This window comes from Dermacentor andersoni, chromosome 1 (assembly GCF_023375885.2).
Source record: "Dermacentor andersoni chromosome 1, qqDerAnde1_hic_scaffold, whole genome shotgun sequence".
NCBI classification, from domain to species: Eukaryota; Metazoa; Arthropoda; class Arachnida; order Ixodida; family Ixodidae; genus Dermacentor; species Dermacentor andersoni.
In genome coordinates, this window is record NC_092814.1 from 7,560,546 (window position 1) to 7,587,470 (window position 26,925).

General features: G+C 45.3%; 1 protein-coding gene and 1 non-coding gene across 10 annotated transcripts in view; both read left to right on the forward strand.

The window, feature by feature from the left end:
- Nucleotides 1-26,925, forward strand: part of LOC126544208 (carboxy-terminal domain RNA polymerase II polypeptide A small phosphatase 1-like) — a 255,492-nt gene that overhangs the window by 41,031 nt on the left and 187,536 nt on the right. For all 9 annotated transcript variants that reach the window (XM_072286050.1, XM_072286053.1, XM_072286055.1 and 6 more), the window contains one exon: nt 7,733-7,984. In XM_072286050.1, the coding sequence (XP_072142151.1) occupies nt 7,733-7,984 (252 nt within the window). The remainder of the gene's footprint in view (nt 1-7,732; nt 7,985-26,925) is intronic.
- On the forward strand, nt 63-135 carry TRNAT-CGU (transfer RNA threonine (anticodon CGU)). The gene has a single exon. It is a non-coding gene; the product is annotated as a tRNA-Thr (tRNA).

Here is a 26,925-nt window from a genome sequence, read left to right on the forward strand (position 1 = left end):
CTAGCACTCCGAAGGTTCTAGGAGGAAACATAAATACCCAATAAAGTGGATGGGAAGATGGTGCCAGCGGTAGCTCAATTGGTAGAGCATCGCATTCGTAATGCGAAGATGTGGGATCGTTTCCCACCTGCGGCAAGTTGTTTTTTCATCCACTTTCATTTCCATTAATTTATCATTTCTTTAATTCATTTAGTAAGTACAATTAAGTACAAGTGTTGTTGTTGGTGTCAGTGTTTGTTGGCTTCTTATAAAATGAAGCGTGCCATATAGAGGTGGTCTACAAGTCCCGATGGGGCTTGTAGACACTCGCGTCCCTGACTCGTCAAAGATCGAGTGAGTGAATGTGCACCTAATGTCGAGAATAATACGGATGGTGCGCATCTAGGCGCGCATGTGAGCGACGCTTTATGGAGATCTTTGGAAGGAGCAAAAAAGCAGTGTCTTGTGCAATCCTGGAAGCGTTTTTTAATAAAAAATGTAACAGTGGTAAAAACGACCCATGGCTTGATTTGTTTCATTCAGAAATCTCGTTATCTGGGAAGTCAGTGCGAAGCGGGTGTGATCACATGCACTGTGTACATACGTTAAGAAAGAAGAAACCATTTTATAAGCCAACTGTGTATAAAAATAAAGTTTAAAGTGTCCAGTCTTTATGTCTTTCAGTGATTGTGCTTTTGGTGCCAAAATCATTACTGTTCTAAATGGTGAGCTTAAATTACCTTTTGAGTTTTTCAATATTGACATGTTGAATGCTGTTAAAGAAATGTTCAGTGCTTGCTTTTTCAAATTAAGTACAAATGTGATATTGAATTTTATGTATGTTCAGTATTTTGAATAGTCACATATTTTTACAGGATTTGTTGTTCCCATAGTGATCTCATTGGTGAAAATGTATGTGTATAGCAATGAAAAGGCCACTTTCCAGGGTCTCTATGTTGTAAGAATTCCCCCTGGAATTGCACAGAACTGTTTGTGTTATGGATGTTAATTAACTCATCTACCCAACGCTGTATACTTGAAGGCCAACTGCAACGAAATTTCTTCCAAAATACTGCCAGTAATGTTGTCGGTCACTTTCGCATGCATTGTCACCAGGCAAGTTGGCATCTATGGGCAGCAGCGTTACTGCCACTGTGCCAAGACAGTGTGCCTGAATCACGATAATTGATCCTAATGCAATATTTGAAGCCGGTCATCCGTGCATAATTGGTTCCAGACATCCAAAAAGATGACACTGCTACTTTCTGCATCATAATGAATTCTGGATAGTTTCAGTTCAAAAACCGAAACTGAACTGCGGAAGAACACATTTGTCACGACTTTGTTAACAGACACCAATGAGGGACGCGTCACTTGCACCTCATCATTGCACGAACAGGAAGCGAGCGGCCTTATCAACCTGCGATCTCGCTGAAACGCTGTGGGCTCTCATACTGGCCTCTCTCCGGTATAGCTCGGGGACTGATCGCACCTGCACAAAAATGCCGTTGATCTTTCTCGCGGTCGCAATTACTACACTGTGACTACACTGATACGTCACTGATAATACCCTAAATGAGAGGGAAAAAAAAAGATTGGCTTAGCCTTCTTTCAGAGGTATTGGTCTTAAAGTGAGACTGAAGCAGTGGCAGCTTCATTGCACATAAACAAATACGAGTCTATAAATGTGTGCACTCTTTTATTGAATACAGTTTCGCTCGAAGGGCGAAGCAATGGCAGTGACAGCAAGCATGCGAAGCTTGTGGTGCTGCCCATTGTATACAGCACCTAAAAGGCTGCTGGCGTCATAGGCAGCATAGATCGCTTAGTGTATGTCGCCGGAATCACGAATATCTTCACTACTGTAAAATACCACAGAAGCGCCCACCCCACTTTAACTGCAAATTTGGTTAATCTAGACATGGCTGCTTGTCCGGCCGAGATGGCGGCCAACAAAAAATGTGAGGCAGGGCTACGGTGGCTGTGGAATCGAAGAAAGCATGTTTGGCAAACGATGGGGTACACTAGCACCTGCTTATTGTCACTGAACGACTGTTCCAAGTTGGTGCAGAATAGGTCGTCACTCACGAGACTTAAACTGACCACGGGTTCTCCGGTGCCTGCGAGTTGGTTATGCCAGTGCCCGTGCAGCTGGCTGATTGCACGAGAAGTGTGGGAACAGCGGCTGCGCTTGATCAAGATTGTTTCGCAAAAGCCCTGTTTTCCACTTGGTTTTCTTTCAAGGACCATTCGTTGTCACTCTGCATGATGTTCACCCCCATCTGTCTTTCCACCACAAGGGAGTGAATATCCCTGCCTTTAGTGGTCTCGTAGTGACCGCAGTGGGGTGAATATTTCGGCTGGTGCTTTGGAAGGGGTGGGTGCTTAACATATAGTTTTCAGAATTCTCAAGTTTTGGAAATGTTAATACAGTACTAGGCGCTTGTGCAAAACTGGACGCTTCTGCGGTATTTTTCGGTACAAGCATTACCTCGCTATAACCAAAACATGTTTCAATGGCTGCACGCGTGCAGAATCATGTGATGAGGATGTTTGCAATTATTTAAATTTATTGACGTTAAAAGGTTAATTCTTGAGGACCTGTGGTCCTCACATGAAGCTAAGTACTAAAATGGAGCAAGAATGCAACATAGGGAAAAGCAAGTCGCTGACTTAATTTTCAGACCTGCTCGATTATTTGAAATTCCCTCTGCGCTGCCATCAACTGCACACAACTAAAGTAGAATGGTGGCCGAAATTTTTGACGCCGTACAGTGGGCCTCTTCGATTATGCAGTCTCGGACTGTCTGCAAACTGTCTGTGGCTTCCGGTCTGACTAGATTTGGCAGAAAGGTGCATTAGACACGTGACCCAGCTGCTGCTGGGTACTGCGTGAGGTGGTCTGAGGTTTCACTTGAAAGCACAGTGACCGGAAGTCAATATTCTGGCTGTCTGCTTGTACCCAGCTCGCCTCTCAGCAAATTCATTGGCGTGGTTTTCGAGATTCGGCACTCTTAGAGGCCACGTCGCTGACACAACCACAAAGCTTGCATAGTGGAATATCACAGTTTAGAGTGCAAGAATGTGTTTGCAAAGTGCAATTGTAGTGCAATATTGTGTCGCACTCTCTCTTTTCGTGCCACTTATGACTACTGTAAGCAAGCTCGTCACATGGGAAGTTGAAGTGAAATTTGTACGTGAACGCAAAGAAAATTGTGATTGAACCGTGCTGCTGTTCACACAAAAAACACGCACGAATACCGTATTTACTCGCATAATGATCGCACCCCTGAATTTTGTCGTCAAAATTCGATTTTTTTAATTTCCCGTATAATGATCGCACCCTGAAGTTGCAGCAGCGATATGTCATGTGCCAAGTCTAGCTAATATTGCTCGCATTTACCATCTGTCGAATGCTACGCACATGACTTTTCAAGACAAACCAAGCAGTCTGCACGCACCAAACATTCTTAAGCAGAGGCCCCATTTCATTCCTCTCATCACTTTTCCGCACTTCCATGACAAAATAAAGCTACCACCAAACTTGTCTTTGTTATGTGTAGGCTTTATAATGGTTGTGGTCAACAACAAAGGCACCTTTCGGTTCTTCTTGTCTGCACTCGTGGGCATTCAACAAATCGCGAGAGGCAACGATAGTAGCCACGTTTACACTGATACGTTAAAAGTGTACCCTATTCATACGCCGACGCTTGTAACACAGCTAAGATATTCACCCACCCTTAGCGGAAACGTGCCGTATTAGGATAGTAGTGAAGACAGATGCCGCAGTTTCCGCAGCATGCCGGCCATGTGTTTCTATTTCACTGGCAGCTAAGCACGCCCATCTGTTTCTGTCCCCCCAAAGTGGACATGGCTACGTTATTGCTGCAAACTTGCCGTTATTAACGATATTATTCATTACTGATACGGAAGAAACTGTTTTAATACACGTAATGTACTCACGAGAAGAAGAAAAAATCTCGTTCGGCACGTTCGGCTTGCTCCGCCGGCCGCCATTTTTGTTTTGGTGTCCTGCAGCAAATGCAGGACAAAAAAAATGTTTTTTTCTTTTCGCGGGAAATTTGACCCGCGTAATGATCGCACCCCGGATTTTGCATGAATTTTTCTGACAAAAAAGTGCGATCATTATACGAGTAAATACGGTAAATGAGGCATCTGCTTAAGAATTCTGGGTTCATGCAGATCGCTTGGTATGCCTTCAAGAGTCGTTCGCGTAGCATTTGACAGATGGCAAGCGCAATCATTATTAGCTAGACTTGGCACACGACATATTGCTGCAACAAGTTCAGGGTGCGATTATTACACGGGAAAGAAAGAAAATCAAATTTTGACGATAAAATTCACGGGTGTGATCATTATGCGAGTAAATACGGTACATACAGCAAAGAGCATGACAGATTTCATGAAACACATCAAGAAAAGCAAGCATTGTGCCTGATTGCTGTGATTGTCTATTTAAAAAACACTGAGACTAATGCAGCAGCAATTACACTGCTCATCAAAAGCTCGCATAATGGGACAGAAAGCACCAATCTAACAGACGTGGTAGCTGAGTGCACAATATTTGCCATCTGCAATGCGCAAGGCACTTTGAAGCCAACAGCAGCTTACACATCATGGCAGCAGATGCCGCACACATCTTTTTCAGATAGCCATTGTCTGCTAGCTGCTTGCGCTGGTATGAGTGAAAATCTGCTGGAAGCTCTGAGAGTTCGCTGACAGTCTATGGCTTCTGACCTCTGATAACCAAACACTATGAAAACCAAACACAATTTGGCAGCTTTCTCGAACATCTTTGGAAGCTCCTCCCACCAATCCGAGAAAATCGAATGTGGGTCTGCCATCCCAAGCAGTCCGGGACTGATAATCGAGGAGGCCCAGTGTGTCTTTACATTTCTTGGATTGATTTGCGTGCTGGTAATGTTGAAAACATGGGGACCGCGAATGAAGTTGCTGCCATTTGAGTGTTGCCCATGCTGTATAGCCACTGTGACGCGTTTCGTTGATTCGGCAGCAAACCACAGCTCTAGTCGCCGACTCCCGATGAGGTGCACTGGTTAGGTCTTGCAAGCGGGGGTGTCACGGAATGCTCGCCTTTGATATGTTTGTACCCGTAAACGATGGCATGGAGATTGGGCATGTGGTCGCACTCACAGACTGAACCGACAGCAGTGCATGTAAAGTGGACTTTGGTTTCTCGGGTGATCAGCTGCAGCAACTGCTGAAAATGTCTTATCAAGTTTCTATGTATGTGTACTGGTAGGAACGGCGGAAGATTTTATGTGGACATAGAAGCCTAAGAGCTCTGAGCTAAATTTGCGGAACATCGCTGAAACTGATGGCAGACGATGTTGCACATGCAATGTCTGTGTTCAGTGCAGAGCGTCCACTGCTGAGAAGCGGCCAAGCAAAAGTTTCTCCGTCGCCTAGGCAACACCCACACGCCCGTATCGCACTGCCGCCGCCGTTTTTTTTTTTGTTCCTTCGTTTGTCTTCTGCATCGCCTTCATTGCCTTTCCCTCCCATCGGCGGCACACCTTGTTGAGAAGCGCGCTTGCTGCCGCGCTTGTCTGTGGGACTATCCAGAGGAAGTTGCGTTATAACCAGTATTTCATCTCGCATGGCTGTTCTAAGTGGTAGGCTCATATATGGAGTTCTGTGGAAGGGTAAATGGGAGTCTGAAAAGGCCGTTTTATAGGCAGATCCAAACAATAAGGGGTTAAGCTATCCAACGTGACAGTGAGTGCGTGTGTGGTGAGACTGTGTTGTTAGAGCTCCAGTGACATAGCACGCATTCATACGAATGTTCAAAGGTGAGCCGCTGCAGTGCCACCGGGTGGTGACAGTAGGCGGGGGTCACCTTAGAAAAAATGCCACGGAACAGGTTTATTTGGCAAACGAAATCCTAAGGGATACTAAAGAGAAAAATGATTTCTTCTTATATGCGTAAATTATTCTTTCGTAATACCAAAAACACCACTCTTATTGCAAAAAGGCGCTTGGTAAGCCAGAAAATAAAAACAAAAGGTTGGTGGTGACGCTGCCTCAAGGTTCCCGCACCCCATGATGTCATGGATTTTGACAACTGCTAAGGCCAAGTTAATTCTTTAGTGGTAAAGATTGGCTACATTGTGTTCTCAAGGAGCCAAAGACTGAACATGGCAAGTTTCGGGAACTTTTACTGAGCCAACGTCACCCAAATACGAAAAAATAGTTTGAAATCTGTGACGTCACACTGACGTACCGGTGCTGAGGTTTCGGTGCAGAATTAAAAAATGGAACCTTGAGCTTCAGTTTCTCTTCTAATGATCGACCTGTTATCGTATAATTAACGAGTTCTCAAAGAACACTGTCAGTTTTAATTGATTTATTGTTTTGATTTAGTATTCCTTTAAAAATGCACTGCAATGCCAGGAACACGCCAGGAATGCTGTTGCCCGTTGACGCCAATTGAGTCTGAGCACAAAACAGTTCTAAGCACTATCATACCTTACTACCTTTATAAGTGTCCAGGCTGCCGGCCACCTTTCTTTTATAGAATCACTCAGGAATAAAACAAATGATACCTAAATGTCTTCATTAAAAAAAAATATACGCTAATAAAGCAAACCTTTATAAACTTTCTATGCCTACTTCCTTAACTTCTCAGTAGGCACAAAACTGGAAGCCCGGCCTAAGACTTTCGGGTTAAAAAAGACTTGTCGCTGCTGCATGAGGTCACAACCAAGTGGCAGCGATCAGTCGAGCAATTGGTGATAGACAGCAAGAAGTGGGGAGCGCGGTTCGGGGTGGCGTCTGGCTTTGCTAGCAAGCTGCCGCCGGGTGCAGGCAAAGTTGACACTTCCTTGTTGCCTCTTCTTTGTTATTTTCTAAGTCAAGATTGGGAGTTATCCGGAGTCCAGTGCAAAAACATTTTGAGATATGAAAGTTGGAGAGGATTTTCTGAGACAATCTCTGCACAGCTGTTGGTAATTCTTATTAGCAGCCTAAACAGACAATGCATGCACATGGTGGTTAGCGGCTATGATGTGAGCATCATATCTAAGATTTTTCATTGTGGTGCCTAAGATCATGCTGCCGAGGAGTCGCGTGATCATGGGCCTTTTATGATGCATCCACTCATTTTTTTAACATAAGACATTCCATGAAAAGCTGTTCTGAATCAAGGCCCAAAATGTAGTTGCAGTTGTCCTTTAAAGCAATTCTTTGTCAGTGCTCCTTGTGTTGTTCTTGCGTTTTTTTAGTGATGCTCCCTTTGTGGCTGGGTACACATTGCGATGGCTATGCTGTGCCCTTAATTTCACGTTTGCCCATTGGGTATGTCTCCATGCAGTACAATCATGTGCTCTTTGTGTGTGTACTTGTAGTCAAAGGACTGGATTTTCAATGTTTGATGCCTTTGCACAGCTCTTCTATATTGCCATTCCAAATTATTCATGTGACCGCCTTTCATGTGTGACATTATTGTGCGTGAGCCCGGTTATAGAGCTTGTTATATTTTAGGGTATTTGTCTTTAGATTTGTTCTTGAGCCCTGAATAATGTCTTGTGCAGTTTCTTTAGGTGACTGTCCTTCAATATTGCTTTTGAGCTTGTGTTTTTCTGCCATGTGTCAATTTGCAGCAGCAGAGATGATGTGAAAGACTGTGTTGTTTCCACCACCAACTCAAGGGAATGCTGCTTTGTTGTTCCAGTATGATCAAGGTTGTGAATGAAGCAATCTGATTTTTCAGCTGCAGGGCAAGTTCCTGCTGCCACCTGTGCGGCATCAGGACATGCACAAGATCTGCCTCATCATTGACCTAGACGAGACATTGGTCCATAGCTCATTCAAGCCCATCAGCAATGCTGACTTCGTGGTGCCTGTGGAAATTGACGGCACAGTGCACCAGGTGTATGTCCTCAAGAGGCCTTACGTGGACGAGTTTTTGCAGCGAGTCGGCGATGCCTACGAATGTGTCTTATTCACAGCCAGCCTTGCAAAGGTACGCCTTGACTTGCCACATTCTTGAATGGTCATAGCTGGGCATGAGGCTTAATTCAGATGCGAGAACGCACTGTGATGTGTTTGGCTACACTGTTGTTGGAGGAGCACCACTCATGTCGCAAGCTTTTCTTTGGGTTACAGTCTAACCCTGTTGATATGTTCCATGCTGTTGTCTTCCTGGCTACTACGTTGCGTTTCTGTGGTCCTGATGTAAATCCCATTGACTCCCATGTAACATGTTGCCATTTCATCCGTCACCATTCGCAATGTTCCCGCATTTTATATTTCATTTGAACGCGAGGGTCACGTAATTTTAACGGTGCAGAGGGAAGTTAGCTCTCACGTGCTGCTGCGAGGATAATAAATGTAAACGTTGCAACACGTGTTCACTAAGTTGTAACAAGCGTCCGGTAAGTTGCAACAACCCTGCGTTAAGTTGTAACAAACGGCCACTACGTTGCAACAAGCGACCAATACATTGCAACAAGGACTGAAGTTGCATGAGCCAGACAACATGCCAGACAAGTATATCGGGAGACAGTGTGCACAGAGCAGTTCACGAAGCACCCTAAGAAGTGTGCATCGGTTAAAATCTATTGGGAACCACGCACATTGGGCCAAATGTGCTTAGCATATGGCTACATTTATTTTGGGTCCGGCAAGGGTCTTATATGCATTCCATAATTGCTGGTTTCTTTAGTGAGCTTCGGCGCAATAAGGCTGTGTTATGCGGTGAAGCATTTCAAGAATGGAAAGGGACCACTGTCATGGAACATTGTACGTGTCGGTTAATTATACACATGCGGGCATGCCATCCCCAGTCACAGTACGGATGCTGAGGCATCTAATAATGGTACTGGCAGCCATTCAGAGCTGTTACTGACATTGCTGTGGTGATCTGTGGCCTTTATTTCTTTCATTTCTTTCACGCAGTCCTTTGCAAAACTCATCAACGGGGTTCTACTATATCACTAAAGGTCCCCTCACCAGGCAAGCCTGGGTCATGATTGTCTCTGCAAAGTATCTAACCACTGCACGATTATAAAAGAAAGCCCTTACTCTCGAGGAAGCCCTGCTTCCTGCCAGAAAATCAAGGTCTTTGGTATATCATGAAATCTGTTGGCGTAGGGAGGGGCCCACAAACAGTGAGCACTAAGCTGCATGGGACAGTCTCAAAGAGGGTAATCATAGAAGGATTACCTTCATTACGAAAGCAGTAGGACGAAATACTCTGAGCATAGCATTTTGCTAGGAACTCTGTACCAGTCTTGAGAAATAAGTTGTCCTGGTTGCTATGTTTCCATGGTGTGGAAAAATTCAGCCCTAAAAACTGCAATGAAAAGTCAGTATTTTAGCAAACTGGTGCTCGGTACAGGTTCTACTTGCCTTATTTACTCGAATCTAATACAAGGGGCGACATTGCAGTTTGGTGACATGAAAGAAAACTGAAATATCTAAAACAATGTGTAATGCAAGATGAACGGGAAAGGACTGTAACATTTTCAAGGAATCGCAGTTCGGAAAAAAGTTTTCACTCATCATCATCGTCTGAGGAGGAGGCAGAGCCATCTTTGGATGGTATTCTTGAGCGATCACTTTGTAGGTAGTATCACTTTTGTAATCATTTTGCATGATTCAGCATCCGCGACAGTGTTTTGGCACTGTGCCAAGCTCGCTATCTTCGCCACTGAACGTGAGAGTGTTCTTGGTGCCAAGCTATCTTCGGCACGCCCACAACAGCACTCCTAGCACTGTGCCAAGCTTGTTACCTTTGGCACTGGACGCGTCTGCGACAGCATTCCTGGCACTGTGCCAAGCTCACTGATAATAATAATAATGCCTTTAATTGTGTCACATGTAGGGCACACGACACAGGAGGCCAGCAGTAAAAACTGTCATAAATGACAGCTTGACAAAGCCGCAGGCCCCCATGCACTTGACAGCCGTACAGCGGCATTGCTTATATTAGAAAAAAAGTAACCAACACAGTACGGTACACAATACATCCTGATGAATCAATTCCATTTTTCGGGAATGGATAGAAACGTAAAATTATTGTGATATAAGGCAAAAAGCAATGACAACAAAATTTCTTGAACCAATAAAAACAAATTCTTATGTTCTACTAAAGTAAGGAAAGATACAATTCACTGCAATTCAAATTACAATTCAACATACAATTCAAAAATACAATTCACTCGTCAGGTGGAAATAACTTCCATATATATACAATAAAAACAAGATCTCACGAGATGTATTCACGAGATGTACGCCAGTAGATGCAAGAAATCGGTGCCAAACTCGACAAGTTGCTGCCCTTGGCGGAATCTGTCTGACAGCATTGAGGAGGCATTGCAGTTCGTGGGTGAAAAATACGACACCCTTTTAGCACATACAGAACAACAAGAAAAGATGTCAAAGAAAGGCTAGAGAAAGTGGAAAAACAGGATGCAGAGATAACCAAGCTGAAAGCCGATGTTGATGCTCTTGAATGGCGAAGCTGAAAGTTGAATCTTGAATTCCACGGAATTGTGGTACCGCAGGACAAAAATCTGCTGACTAACATAAATGAGCTGGTCGCGCAGACTGAGCTGCTGCAGTTATCGGACCAGAATGTACCGTATTTATTCGATTCTAACGCGTCCTCAATTGTAACGCGCACCTGTGTACCGTGACCTAAAAAAAGAAGTCCTTTACAGTACTGCTCACCTCATTCTTTCATACAGAAATGCAACTTTCTCTCATTTGGAAAAAAAACAAAAATTTACTCCTAGTGCACGAAAGTTGTGATAAATAAAAAAAAGTCGCAGTTTTGCCCGAGAGATGAAACGTTGATTACGATAGCAAATTAGTAGACAACGGTACAAAAGTAAGGATAGTAGTTATATCAACCATATAAACTCTGAAGCATTCGCTTACTAAATTAACAAGCATAGCATCACACGCACACAAGCAAACATGAACACATCTCACTTAGTGACTGGAAACTCTTCAAACGCTAGAGTGAGGAAGTGTGGTAGCAGGAGCAATGGAATTGACCTTCGTGCGGCCTCTCGCTTCGACGTGAACTAAGAGACGAGAACACAGTGTGGTGCGCCTAGATGCGTAGACTTGTCTTCGCAGATTGTTTTCAAGATAGGGGCTGCGTGGCCGCGCCACACGTAGTATCCGCTGGTATAGAACGCCTCTCGTGTTTGTACCAGTCCCGCACGCAAGTTTCGGGAACTGCGAACGCCCATGATGCTGCCCGTTTTCCGACCGTCTCTGCACATGTGATCGCTTTCCTTTTCATTGCGGCATCGTGATGAACTCAGCATGTCATTGCAGTCGGCACTGCTGATAAAGCAACCACAGAAAACGTGAAGATGAACGGTGCACTAACCTAAGCCAAAGGAAGCATTGCCTAAGCACACATACTACAGCACATGGTGAAAGCTACGGCAGCTAGGCTCGAAGCGCGTACGAGGCGGCCATGTTGAAATGCCAATAGCGAAATGGTAACGCAGATTTAGGGTCGTGCTCGATTCTAACGCGCATGCAATTTGGACCCGTTTTATCGGAAAGAAAGTGTGCGTTAGGTTCAAGTAAATACGGTAGTTGCTGTTCATCACCTGCCAGCTAAGAAAGACGAAACGCCGGGTGTAATTTGCCGGTTTACGAAGCAAGTTGACTGAGATAAGTGGTGGCAGAGCAGAAAGGAACTGTGGAAAAACAAGGTCTACATGCAGGAAAATATGACAAAACAGACCTGCGACTTACCTTTTCAGACAAAAACTGGGCCAAACAAATTTAAGTATGCTTGGCACTCAAATGGTCGAATTTTAGTCGGGAAGGATGCCGGAGACCCGCCGTGATTGCTCAGGGGCTATGGTGTTGGGCGGCTGAGCACGAGGTCGCGGGATCGAATCCCGGCCACGGCGGCCGCATTTCGATGGGGCGAAATGCGAAAACACCCCTGTGCTTAGATTTAGGTGCAAGTTACAGAAACCCAGGTGGTCGAAATTTCCGGAGTCCTCCACTATGACGTGCCTCATAATCAGAAAGTGGTTTTGGCGCGTAAAACCACATAATTTAATTTTTTTTTTAAGAATGCCGGAGAGATGGCAATTGTCATCGCAAGTCCTGTTGATCTTGAGAAACTCAATTAGTCATATAGTATGGCAGGTTCCGATACTGACACCTACTTACTCCTACAATCCTTTGAGAACTACATAGGAAAAGAGTTCAAGTCCTTTAAGGGGGAACGCAGGGATCAGATCGCGAAAATCACAAGAAAGATCGATTTTTGGCAACGACGCTTTTCGGTATCTGCAATGCCCAATCTACATTGTATCAAAATGGTTTGACTGAAAACGCACTAAAAGTGCCCGAAAAAAAATTAATTTATCAGTGTGTAGGGCGAGAAAACAGCTTTAAATCGCGTAAAATCACCGCAGTTCGTGGAGCCCTAACTTGTCTTTCCCGCCACCGAACGCCGCCATCTTGGTATCGTTCGAAAGCTCGAAGTTTCGCCTTTCCGTTTCTGAATTCTTCGGTCGTCGTCATCTTGTAACAAACACACAAACACAAAAGAAGCGTGGGTCTGCTAGAGAGAGAGAGAGAGAATAAACTTTATTCAAGAACCCCGGTCCGGGTTCGCCTGCTTTGTTCTAGTTGTCTGCGAAGCCGAGCGTCGTGATGAGCTCGATCATGGCACGTACGTAGTCGGAGGAGGAGTCCGCCAGCCACTCCTCAAGTGTCGTAGGTCTACGGGTGGGTGAGAGTTTGACAAGGCTAGCCTGAATAGCGAGACGGCTCACCGGACAATCCCACAGAATGTGAGCGTTCTCCGGGAAGCCGCCACATGTCATGCAAGCAGGTTTACGAGGCAAACCTTGTATGTAGTGTTGGAAGTGTGGGGACAAGAGAGAGTGTGTCTGTGCACGCCTCCATAGTACCGCCTCTCTTCGCTTCAAGTGTGTGTCCGCTTGTGGATACTTCATGGAGTTGTTTAGTAAATCGTCAAGTTTTTCGCGCCTTTCCGCCCGCGCGAAGGCATATTGCTCATTCAGACTCAGTGGGTCCGGCCACCACAGAGAAGGGCCCGGGAGATGTGCGCGGCATGTGGCATGTGCCACTTCGTTCCCTCTGATCCCTGTGTGACTCGGAATCCACTGAATCTGCACTCTAATGTTAGGGTGTGCGTTAAGGTGCATTGTTAATGCTGAGTGTAGTGCCGCGGAAATGTTTCTGGCTGCGAGTGCCCTGCATGCAGCCTGGCTATCTGTTCGAATGAGCAGATTTTGTTCGTGTGGATTTGGCATGGTTGCGGCTTCCACGATAGCTGTAAGTTCCGCTTGATGTTGTGATGTAATATTGCAGTGTAGGCCCCATGATAAAGGTGTAGAGTCGGTTGCCACCCCTGTGCAGAAGCCTTGATTATTCGGAGAGGCGTCCGTGTATAGGATCCAGTCTTCGGTGCCGTCCTTGAGGTGTAGTGCTCGACTTTGTCGTCTTTCTGGTTATGTGTCTGCCCCCATATTTCGAGGTATTGGGTCGACGGTAATACGGTCTAGCGTGTCCCACGGGGGATATTGTTGTTCCCTGTCTGGGCATTGTGGGACATCGTAGCATAGATCACGCAAAAATGCCCGTCCCTGTCTAGATAGCTTCAGGCGACTAAATTGTGCCTCTTGGTGAAGTTGTTTCAGCTCATGCAATTAAGGCAGCACTGCCGTCTCATCGACTCGGTTGGATCGCGAATATGCAGGGGTGCCTAGAATAACTCTCGTTATCTGCCGGAGCACGGTTTCAAGTTTGCCTTTTTGTGTTTTGGTGACTTGTAAGTATGGATATTGGTACATTATTCGAGGTATCGCCAGGGCCATGGTGAGTCTTTTGAGTTGGTGCTCTTTGATACCTCTCACCCTTTGTGTTGTTCTTGTAAGTAGCCTCTTGACTTCATGGAGCTGCTGAATTGTTTGCCGCACCCAAACGTCCGCCTTACCATTGTCCTGCAGCCAAAAGCCCAGGACCTTGATATGCGTTTTTCTTGGGACAATATCTTGGTTCACTTGTAGTGTTATTAGTTTTCGTTCCTCTTCTGCCTGCAGTTCTCTTTGGTTGGTTACCACAATGTGCTCGCACTTGGCACTGGACAGGGCGAGGCCCCTTTCTTGGAGGTATAGCGCCGTGACATTAATACCTGTTTGCAGTGTCTCTTGAATTTCAGCTGGAGATCCTCTGCTGGCCTAGAGCGTAATATCGTCCGCATAAATTGTAAAGTGAAGGTCTTCTACACGCCTCAAGAGGGTTGGCAGCTTGCTTAATGCTAGCGAGAATAGTGTGGGTGAAAGAATCGACCCTTAGGGTACACCTCTTGTCAGGTACCTTTTTTCGGACTCTTCTTCGTTTACCTTCACGGTAACCGTGCGGTTTGTAAGAAACCCTTTTACGTAGTTGTAAAGCTTTTGACCTGGTTGCATGGTCTGCAGTCCTTCGAGTACCGCTTGGTGGGTAACGTTATCAAATGCTCCTTTGATATCCAACCCCGCTACGGCTCTGAGTTGGCTGCTGCTCTGTGCTCTGTATATTTCTTGTATGGCAAGCATCGCATCCTGCGTGCACATGTGCTTTCGAAAACCAATGACTCGAGGATCAACAGAAGTGCAACATTCCTGCTGCCGTAAGAGTCGTGTAAGGGCCATTGGTTCCATAATCTTTCCCGGACATAATGTTAAAGAAATGGGTCGCTAGAGGCGGTCACACGGGCCATGCGATGAAAGCGGGCCTCCAATTGGTTGCCGTACTGAAAGGCGTCTCGCCATTGGTTGCTGCTGCAGCAGCAGGCAAGCTGGCAACCACAGCGGACCGCAGTTGTCTGCTTTGAAAACCACGCCCGCGTCGTTCTTCGTTTGACACTCGCAGAATTTGGATTTATGGAAGCTCCCAGGTCAGTGATGGATCGTCGCTCGTTCGAAAAGAACTTTTAAAGGAAGCATGCCTTCGGAAAACGGAAGCGCAAGCCTCCTACAGCGAGAAAAAGACGGCAGCCAGCGGGAGAAGCGGAGAACCCGACTGAACACGCGGATAACGTGCCGCGTTATCTTGCACCGTGCGATTCCAGCAGCGAAGCCAACAATCGCCCTGTGACATCGACACTGATAACCAAGCCACCGGAAGACGCGCCAACGGAGGCTCTCGCACCTGTGCGTACGGCCGTGCGAGTCAGCAACCGAGATCGCGTTGTTGGAGGCGACGCGGGTCGAAGGTCTCCATCGCCAGCAGAGACGGTGTGCGTTTCCGATGCATCGTGCGACAGGCACACGCAGCCTGCCAGTGAGCCCCAACCGTCCACGAGCTACATACTGTATGTTGACTCAAGGCTCACCAGACGAATCGTCGCACGATTCAGACGCGCCTCGAGCCGCGTTTTGTGTCAGCGGTGACTGCAGAAGCGCAGGCATGCAGCGTTCGCGACTCCCTTCGCGCAGCAATGCCAAGAACAAATTTCGGCCCCTTGTGACTGTGAGTTCATTATTATGCCCGTTTCCGTGATGAACTCTTTGATCGCTAAAACTCTGTGCCCAAGATACCAACAGCGTTATGTGGGTGTACACTGCGATACCAGGCTCGGTCTGGCAGTGAAAATGGTGTTTATGCACTACTCCAGACGGCGCAAGAAAAGGATAAAGAACGCCTGAAGAAGGCATCCAAAGCCCACCAAACAAAGAGGCAAAGGTGTGAAGGTGTGAGAAGATGCCTGCCAGCAATGATTCAAAATATTACAGCCCTGGTGCTTTTTAATAAATTTGCAGTGCTTTTAAAACTTTGCAGCCAGTTTTCTCAATTGCATTTTTTTTGTCAATCACCTCGCTCGTGGAAAGCGTAGCACAACAATGGCTGGACCGATTTTGGTCCAGTTTGTTTTGCTGTGATCCACAAGCTGTGCTGTACTTAAAGACAGTCTTGAAATGTTTCTTTATCTTTCCATTATTTAATTATTTCACAATTACTACATGGCTCCATGCAGTGAAGCACAGTCATGTGCATGTTGAGCAAAAAATTATTACCGCACTAAAAAAAAAAAAAATTGAACACTGTCTTGATGTAGATTAGACATCTGGGCAAACATGCAAAGTATTCCCAGCTCCCTATCATGTTTTGTTACTGTGCCAGGCTTTCCACAAGCAAGGAACTTATAAATTCTTATAAAACAAGAACTAATTTAGATATCCTAATGAAATTTTAGATTTGTCTCTTTATTGCAATGTGCAGTGTGTGTGGCAAATTTCAGCCCTTTCTGTCAAGAAACAAAAAAGTTAATTCTGATCCCCACCTCCCCCCTTAAATGCATTCACCTTAATGTACTATGAATTAACAGAAAAGAATCGGACTTAAGCTCGTTTTTTGACCAAGTAGGGCAACCTTTTGATGTTATCTTATTAATTGAAACATAGAGCACTGATGAAACATATGTCTACAGACTTACGACACACGAAACATCCTATCTAAATCGTCACTCTGATCGCGGTGGCGGGATATGTATTTTGGTTAGAAAGGACTGAGACTGCGAAATAGTTTCAGAATGTTCGGTAGTACAGTTGAATCCGGCTATATCGAACCTGCAAAAGAACGCCCATCAGTTTGACGTAGGGCATAATTCGATATAAGCCTGCCAAAGAATTGGACGTCATAAAAGCATGTACCATTTATAAAATCACTTTATTGATGAAACAAGCCTAGTTTCGCATGAAATAGTCCTGCATTTTCTTCTGCTGGGCAATTTCGCTGCTAGCGACGCATCCACTTCTCCACATTGTCTAAAGAGTCGGAGCAGCTGAGGCCGCAACCTTCCACATTCGCGTTGAAGCACCAGACTGGTACAAGTGCACCAATCACCTCGAAAGATATGGGCAAAGGACCATCCTTGCTTTCCTCATTATGCCCACTTTCACTTGTGACTTGTGCTCAGTACGATGCCGGCAATGTAGTCTTTGTTTTTGGGCTCTCCCGTGGTCGTGACACCGTTGACACCGTGGTCGTGACCGTTGATTCATCAACGGCTTCCGGAAATTCTTACAGCTCGCTCCAAACTTTGGCAACACCGGCAACAGCTACATCGCACTCATTAGAATTTAGTCATCACTGGGCATGCTGAAGACTGCACGTCTGAAGCAATTTCGGGTGAACAACCTGTACGCGGCTGTGCATACCTGTCGGGTGCCACGAGCAATGGGTCGCGAGTTTGTCCACTATAGCCCTAATCTCCCCCTTCAAAAACGTGCTGGTAGTGCTCCTCAGAATCTTGCACGCTACGGGGACATCCGACTTCTCACCGCGTTCGACCCGATTTATGATTTCAAGCTTCACGGCCAAAGGCAAATTCTGCCGCTTCATCACAACAACACTGCGGGAAAAGGCGCACAAGGCGCAAACACATTGAACCAGAAAAACAGCGACTCAACTCTCACTTGCGTCATACGAGGGCACAGGAGCTTCCGATTGGCTGTCTGAGCAAGCGCTGCAGGTGGGCCAGGATCATCTTTTACTGGGGGGTGTCGACAGCTCACCCGACGCAGCACAGTCACGGTAGGGAGTGTGGTTAGATGGAGCCGCACTGCCGGGTTTCGCCGCTGCTGCGAGGGAAAGCCAACTTCTGGGGGCACTTTTGTGCTGCTTGCCGTTTGATATATCAGGAGTCGCTGCTATTTTTGTTCACTGTAAGCGTAATTTTTGCTACATATACTCATTGTAGCTATACCGGGTTCGGAAATGTTCTATATACAGAATAATTCGATGTAAACAGGTGCGATAGTCAGGTTCGACTGTAACAAGTGACTATGAAATCCTGACAGTTAAACTACAAAACGCAGCCTTTGTTGTATGCTACTGCCCACCAATCGGTTCAACATTGCGCTTTTTTAACTATTTAGACTAACTATTTACCTGTATCACTAAAATAACTTGAGCTTCATCTGCGGTGGGGACATGAATGTGTATGTGATGAAAAATGATGCCACAAAAACCAATTTTGAGGTCCTGTTCAATATCAATGGGCTTAGAAATGTAATCAATCTCTCGAAAAGAGTAACTGTGAATTCACAATCGCTTATTGACATGTTTCTTACAGATATAAGCCAGGGTAAACTTAGGTTGGGGGTATTTTCTTTCGATCTGAGTGACCACTTACCGATATTTCTATTTCTTTGCACTAAAGGTTATGTAGGCAGTAAGTTGTCAAGACAGACATCGACAGTCCATAATACAGAACAGACCCTTATGATATTTCTAAAAAAATAAAAATAGAAGTATCCTGGAAGAGTCTTAGAAACTGACGACGTCAATGTAGCTTATAATGTTTCTTGAAATAGTGCAGCCTATTTATTTATTTATTTATTTATTCATACCTACTGCAGCCTCAATGAGGTTATTGCAGGAGTGGGATGAACAACAAACATACAAACATTTATAAACAAGCTTGGGTGAATTGTTTCAGGGGTAGTGAATGAATATTGCCCGGTCATTAATTCCAGACTTCAATTGTTGATGAAAAAAAATGTATTTAAAGGAATCAGTGCGGGCAAAAAAGGTTGAGATATTATGAGCATGGCGACTCCTCGTACATGAGGGTACGGAAAAAGTCAAATAGTTATCTAGAGAGGAGAGACAAGGAGAATTGATTAACCTGTGAAGGAATTTTAGGTATTAAAGTTTGCAACGCTCTGCAAGAGGAGTGAGACCAAGTAGGGGAAGAGAGTTAGATGGCGAAAAGTCCTTGTCATATCTCCTACAAACAAAACGCACTGCCTTTTTTTTGCACTGATTCTAGTTTTTTTTTTTTTTTTTTTTTTTTTTTTTTTGATGTCGCAGTGTTTTATGGATTCCATACAATGCAGCCATATTCGAGGAGGGGCGAATGAGGGTTTTATATGTTAGAAGTTTAGTTTCTAGAGGAGTAAGACACAGCCTGCGATGTAAGTAGCCTAGTCTTTTAAGGGCCTTGTTACAAGTGACATCAGTGTGCTTCGACCCTGACAAATCGTGTGTTAGCAGGATACCTAAATACTAGAATTCGAAGTTATTTTTGTTACGAAGTTGCTGATTTGTTTAACTATCATTTAGCGATATTATTTTTCAAATGACTAACTCAACAAGTTTCTTACAACTTCGTTAGTTCTGATCTCCTTTCTAATCCTAATGACACAAGGTTTGCAGCACAAGGAAATTTCCTGTTATCTTTATGTCATACTAATTACAGAAAGATGGCTTCCTCTTTTTGTGTGCTTAAGACGGAGAGAAACAACTTTATTTGTCACTGCAGGATTGGAAGTTAGGGCAGGTAGGCGTAGTGTGGCTCCCAGATGGGGGCGACGTCTTGGGCCCACGAGACAGTTGTGTTTTCTTGTCTTGTCAGCAGCTGGTTCCAACCCTCCTCGGAGGGAGCTGGCTGTAGTGATTGTCGGGGAGGGTTACCCTCGCATCCCCAGAGAATGTGTGCCCGAGTGGCGAAACACTCCATGCTTTGGAACAGTCTACCATATTTCATTAAGTTGTCATCTTCCTTTCCTCTTCCAAATACGAACTTGAGAATTTGCTGTCTGATTAATTTCCTCTAATGTTATTTTGCTAATTAGTAGCTCTGTAATTATCAGTGATTGTGCATCTTTCCTCTTCCTTTTGTTTGTTATGTGTGTCATCACTCAGTTTCTTAGTGATATTTTGCTTATTTCATATTTTCTTCCTCTGCTCTGTATTCTGCTTTATTTTTTTATATAACTTCTAATCCAAGGGTCCCTGTGCATTCTCTGAGTTTGGGACCCCTGTCTGTATACCATTTCTTGTAACCAATTGTTATGAACGAATAACCAACTGAAAACTGAAGACCCTATTTAAACTAATATTGTTAAAGGCAAAGGAGGAAGGGCATGAGCGTCGTGTATAAGACACGGCGACAGTTTTGGAAAAGTTGGTATTTATTTGCCATGCTTTGGACCAGTTACAGAAGTCAGCAAAATAATTGTTGAAGACAATGTGATTAGTAGCAGATTTAATTGTGTGATATAAAATGCAGTCATCTGCAAAAAGGCGTATTTTAACTGAGGTGTGTAGGGTGAGATCATTAATATAAAGCAGGAATAAAAGAGGACCCAGTACTCAGCCTTGGGGAACCCCTGATGAAACAGGCATCAAGGGTGAGTTAATAGAGTAGAAACATGCATATTGCGAACGCTGGGAAAGAAAGTTCGATATCCAGCAACCCAAATATACATTTTTTTAGTATAGCGAACAGCTTGTGCATAAGTTTAGGGTGTGAGACAGTGTCGAAGGCCTTTGCAAAGTCTATAAAAATAGCATCAATCCGGTCACCTATGTCTATAGAGCTGCTGATGTCGTGAACGAATTCTGTCAGAAGAGCTGCTGATGTCGGGAACGAATTCTGTCAGTTGTATTATAGTTGAAGGTCATGTCTAAAACCATGCTGGAGGGTGCATAAAATTCTGTTTCAAGAAATTCCATAATATGGTTTAAAGATAATGTGTTCAAGTAATTTACATGAGTGTGCTGTTAAGGAGATGGGCCTATAGTTAGATAACTATTGAACGTTACCTGACTTAAATAGGAGCAGAATTGAAGCAAATTTCCATGAGGAAGGAAGGGTGGCGGTTGAGATTTCTTAAAGATAATTGTTAGGTATCTGCTGCACCAAAGGGAGTATCAAACGAGAAATACAGTCGGGATACCGTCAAGACCACTAGGCTTCTTAGTGTCTAAGTTTAGGATTAAGTTAAGTACACCCTCAGGAGACAGTAATATATCGTCAATTAGAGGGTATGGTTCGGAATGAAAAATAGGGGTTACAGAGTTATCAGTCGTAAAGAGTGGAAGTAGGCGTTAAAAGAAGCTATTGTCTGCAATCAGAAACTGCAACATTGTTCATTAATAATGTGTCCGAGGATGACCCAGGTAATAGAATAACTTTCCGAAATTTTCAGGGATTAGCCAGCATTAGTTTCGGCAAAGTTACTTTGTAATAGAATTCTTTTACAGCAACCATTTGAGAACAGAGTTCCTTTTTAGTGCTATAAAATTGCACGAGTTTTGTTGAGTCATCAGAGCGTTTCGATCGACGTAATCTGGCCACATGACGTGATAAATGCAAATGGTCCCTAGTCATCCAAGGAATTTCGATGTTTTTCTTTGTTTTTAAAGAAATAAAAAAAGGTTCATACACCTACTGACAAGATTTTAGCAAAAGCGTGACATAAATATTTTGCAAATCTAGATTTCAAAACAGGATCCACAGATGTCACATAGAAGAGATTATCTTCATTACTGAATTATAAGGCCTCACCAAATGTGATTCAGAAACTGATTATAAATGGTACCGAACTAACTGGGAAACCACCTGCAGATGCGCTTAATAAATATTTTGTCAATCTTAAGGTACTAGATACCGTTCGCAACAATCTGGAAAATCTTTGATGGAATAAACACAATTTTTCTCAACCCGACAAGCAAGGCGGAAGTGTTTGCAGCAATAGCTAGCCTAAATAATAGTAATGCCAAAGATCTCAGTGGTTTTAAAACTAAACCTCATAAGTATATTGATCTCCTTCCACCAGTTATAACATATTTTTAATCTTGGTCTTAGTCAAGGTGTCTTTACGCAAAAAATGCAGCTTGCATGGGTAACTGTTGTTTATAAAAAGGGAAACAAGAATGACATGAACAAGTATAGACCTATTTCTATTTTACCTATTTTATCTAAAGCATTAGAGAAAGTTCTATTAAGCCGCTTTAGCAAATTTGAAGCGAGACACAAGATAACTCTCAGTATGGCTTTCGGCGAGCTCCAAGTAAATAATTTGGCCTTCTAACACTAGAGGAACATATTGTAACGCATTTCGAGCCAGGTAATTTCGTACTTTGATTATTTCTGGACTTTTCCAAGGTGTTCAACCTCTTCATTCATCAAATATTTCGAAAAAGTTTTTCGGGGCAAAGCCTTCAGTTTAATACAGTCTTACTTGGAACATCAGAAACAAATTGTTAAAATAGCTGACTCTGTCTCCGAACAACTACAGTTTCTAGTGGCGTACCTCAGGGCAGTATTTTAGGCCCATTCTTGTTGAATATGTATATAAATGATATTACAAACTATTCTCCCATAGCACAATTTACTATATACGCCGATGACATGAGCATTTTTCTAACAGGAAAAGATATTGAAAAATTATTTGGCACTGAATGCGTCCGCGACAGTACCATATTTATTCGAATCTAGGCCGATAGATTTTTTTTTTTTTTCAAATAATCATATACAAAACTGTACGGTCGGCTTAAATTTGAGGATTTTAAAAAACTCGCCTGTTGGTAACTTCAAATGATATATATGGTCCATAGCTAGCGCAATCTAGAAAAGTCAGTATCGAAGCCGCTACTAGCCGGTCCAGTAGCCAACTGAAGTACATGAGCGATGTCATCGCTTTGACCTGTGTCGTATCGGAGCTGGTTCTATGGTATTGGCATGCAGTGTGGCGTTATCATAATGGCACACTATAGTGCCGCTTTCAAACGGAAAGTTGTGCTAGCCGCAGAGGCATAGTAAGCCAGGCGGGACTTCAGCATCAATGAGAAAAACGTCCGTCGTTAGAAGGGGCAACGGGAGACGCTTTTGCGTGTGCCGCAACGAGGAGATGACAGCAATAAGGAAGATGACCACGCAATAACGGAGAGAAGCTGTTCACTGAAATTGCGCCGCGTTTTTGACACGTGTGATGCAGCACTGTCTGTGCATGCATGGGTGTGCAGATACGGGCTTGCGTCCGTCCACAAGCGTGCATGTGGTCTGGCTATAGGTACGAGGCTAACGGTGGTGACAACATAGAGTGAGCTCGGCATGTTCATATTACATAAATGCTGTTATTTTGTGAACGTTGTTCTCACTTTTTCTGTTCGGCCTACATTAGTGGTAAGTTTTTAAACATTTTCTGACTTTGGACATTCGGGGGTCGGCTTGGAATCATGGCTGGCCTAGATTCGAGTAAATAAGGCATTTCTGGCGCTGTGCCAAGCTTATTACCTTCAGCACTAAACGCGTCCGCGACAGCATTTCTGGCACTGTGCCAAGCTCGCTATCTTCGGCACTGAACCTGTCCATGACAGCATTCCTAGCACTGTGACAAGCTCACTATACACCCGCCGTGGTTGCTCAGTGGCTATGGTGTTGGGCTGCTGAGCACAAGATCACGGGATCGAATCCCGGCCATGGCGGCCGCATTTCGATGGGGGCGAAATGCGAAAACACCCATGTACTTAGATTTAGGTGCACGTTAAAGAACCCCAGGTGGTCGAAATTACCGGAGTCCTCCACTACGGCGTGCCTCATCAGAAAGTGGTTTTGGCACGTAAAACCATATAATTTAATTTAATTTAAGCTCATTATATTTGCACTGAACACTTCCACGACAGTGTTGCATGCACTGTGACAAATTCACTTTATTTAGCACTAAATGTGTCCACGACACTGTTGCATGCACTCTGCGAAGCTTGTTATCTTTGGCACTGAACACATCCGGGACAGTATTTCTGGCACTGTGCCAAGCTCGCTATCATTGGCACTGAATGCGTCTGCTTTAATATTTCTGGCGCTGTGCCAAGCTCATTAACTTTGGCACTGAATACATCCTGTAAGGGTTTGGCAGTCATTGTAGGGAGGACCTTGACTCTTCGTCGGGACTTAGGCGAGCAGGATTTATTTACAGTATTTACATTTTAAACAAGAGATACATTTACACAGTCTAGCATGACTCCCAAATGGAGCTCGCAAGACGAAGCATACAGCAAACGAGCACACAGCTCACGAGTACGACGACAAGCACACCTAGCAGCCGACAGACGTTTTTAAACACTTCGTGTTCCCTAGATCCCTAGGTGAGGCAAAACGTTCGTCATCGTAAACAAGCCGCCTCTCTGCCGGACGGTTTACACACACACACTCACACATACACTTCCTTGCGCGAGGTTCACGGTCCGGAGCCAACGTCAGACGGACTTCGTAGAACTCTGGGCTTGTGTCAGGAAAGGTGCCTTTCATTCCCCGAGCTGACCTTCTCAACGTGGCCGTCGTGGTGTCCATTGTCCTGCGTCCCCGTAGCCAGGTGGTCACGCCCGACCCCAGCCAGCGCCTCTAAATTCCAGAGCTGCTGTAGTCCGCAGTTCTCTGAAGTAAGTTCGTGGTTGGTTAGCGCTGTCCTCGCTGGTTCTCTGAAGGGTGCCACCACCCCGGATCGATCGACGCACCTGCAGCGGGCTGAAATAGCTTTGCAGAGCAGTACCCCTGCAGGCTGATCCTAACAGTCCACAACAGTGTTTCTGGTGCTGTGCCAAGCTTGCTGTTTCGGCACTGAACCTGTCCGTGAGAGCTTTCTTAGCACTGTGCCAAGCTCACTATCTTTGGCACTGAACATTTCTGCGACAGTGTTGCTTGCACTGTGCCAAGCTTGCCATCTTCAGCACTGAACGCATCCGCCACAGTATTTCTGACACTGTGCCACGCTTGCTAACTTAGGCACTAAACGTGTCTGAACAGTGTTCCTGGCGCTGTGCCAAGCTTGCTAACCGCAATTGCTTCTGCCGCTGTGCCACGCTCTCTATCTTCGGCACTGAACGCATTTGCTACAGCGTTTCCTGGAGCTGTGCCAAGCTCGCTAGCTTTGCCACTGAACGCGTCTATGGCAGAGTTCCTGGCGCTGTGCCAAGCTTGTTAACTTCGGCACTGAATGCGTCCGCAACAGTATTTCTGGCGCTGTACCAAGCTCACTAGCTGTGCCACTGAATGTGCCCATGACTGAGTTTCTGGCGCTGGGCCAAGCTCGCTATCTTTGGCACTGAACGCGTCCGCGACAGTGTCTCGGGCACCGTGCCAAGCTCGCTATCTTCGGCACTGAACACATCCGTGGAAGTGTTTCTTGCACTTTGCCAAGCTCGCTCTCTTCGGCATTGAATGAGTCCGCGACAGTGTCTCAGGCACCGTGCCAAGCTCGCATCTTCAGCACTGAACACACCCGCGGAAGTGTTTCTTGCACTTTGCCAAGCTCGCTCTCTTCGGCATTGAATGAGTCCGCAACAGTGTTTCTGGCAAAAGGACTTCTTCTTGGGCAAGTTGGTGCTTAGATTTCCTAGGTATACTTTGTGGCACAAAATACATTTCTGGAAAAGGGACAGAAGAAAGGGAGACAGTGAAGCGCCAAACTACCAACTGTTTAATGACAGCCTGAACAAACGTATAGAAGAAAATACAACTTCCGCTCATGCGCAGGGAGCCAAGGTGTGACAGAACAACGTGGTCATGATAACATACTTTGTATGAAGCACATTTCTGCGGAATATAATACGATAGATGTATCGCTGACACAATCAGACCCTTTCTTTTTAATATAAAACGCTTCCAACATATCCCTTGGAGTTTGGTCCCTACTTCTGCCAAGAATCAATACTCGTTCAAGGCATGGTCTACAACGACAGGCTTTACAGTGCGCAGGAAGATGCGTGTTCTCACCCTTGCCGATGCTATTAGCCAAGCTCGCTCTCTTTGGCACTGAACATGTCCGCGACAGAGTTTCTGGCACTGTGCCAAGCTCGTTAGCTTTGGCACTGAACGTGTCCGCAACAGTATTTCTGGCGCTGTGCCAATCTCGCTAGCTGTACCACTGAACGCATCCGTGACTAAGTTTCTGGCACTGTTCCAAGCTCGCTATCTTCGGCACTGAATACATCTGCAACAGTGTTTCTGGTGCTGTGCCAAGCTCGCTAGCTTTGCCACTGAATGCGTCCGTGACAGTGTTTTTGGCACTGTGGAAAACTCGCCAGCTGTGCCACTGAACGCGTCCCTAAGTTTCTGGCACTGTGCCAAGCTCGCTATCTTTGGCACTGAACGCGTCCACAACAATAGTTTTGGTGCTGCGCCAAGCTCGCTATCTGCAGCATTGAACGCATTTGCAACAGTGTCTCAGGCGCTGTGCCGAGCTTGCTATCTTAGGCACTGAACACATACACGGTAGTGTTTCTCGCACTGTGCCAAGCTCGCTCTCTTCGGCACTTAACGCGTCTGCAACAGTGTTTCTTGCACTTTGCGAAGCTCGCCATCTTCGGCACTGAATGCGTCCGCGACAGTTTCTGGCACTGTGCTAAGCTCGCCATCTTCAGCACCAAATGCGTCCACCTACAGTGTTTCTGGCACTGTACCAAGCTCACTAACTTCGGCACTGAATGCTTCCGCTGTTACAGTCGGCCACTGGGGGTAGTGACCTTCTAGCCTCTCCCGCAGCACTGCGACGAATCGCTTCGTGAAGCTAACAATGTGTCCCTTCGGACAGAACTGTGGCGACAGCAAGGCAAGACACGTTTGGCGGATCAAGTATTGGGCCTCTTCGATTTTCGCAGTTCTGGCAGCCCGCTGGGAGCCAGACGGCAGCCAGCTAGTTCCGATTCTGACAGGAAGTCACGTGGGCCGGGATCGCAAGACAACCCGAACCTGCCCGAAGTTTGCAAAATCGAACGCCGGTACAGCTGGCCAAATGTAAACATGCTACCAGCATGGCAGCGCCCGTCGAGGCCGACGCGCGCTCGGCGTAGTCGGCCCATTTATGCGTTGCCAGCTTGAAAATATATAGTTGCATTCAGGAATACGATCGCTTTCGCGCAATTTCGCGAGACTCGGCGCAGGACGCGTACTCGGCCAACCTCGCCTTGCGCAGCGCAACAGATGGCCTCCGACGAGGCGGATGACAAGACGTGAAATCGTGATTGTATACTCGAAAGCGATAGCTGGAGGATCCCTGCTCGCAGCGATCACGTCGACCACCGGCGACATTGATGAGTGGGCGTTGTGTCATCACAAGACATGAAAAAGCAGGTTATCGGGTACGTCTCATACGCATAAAATTTCGCGCCAAC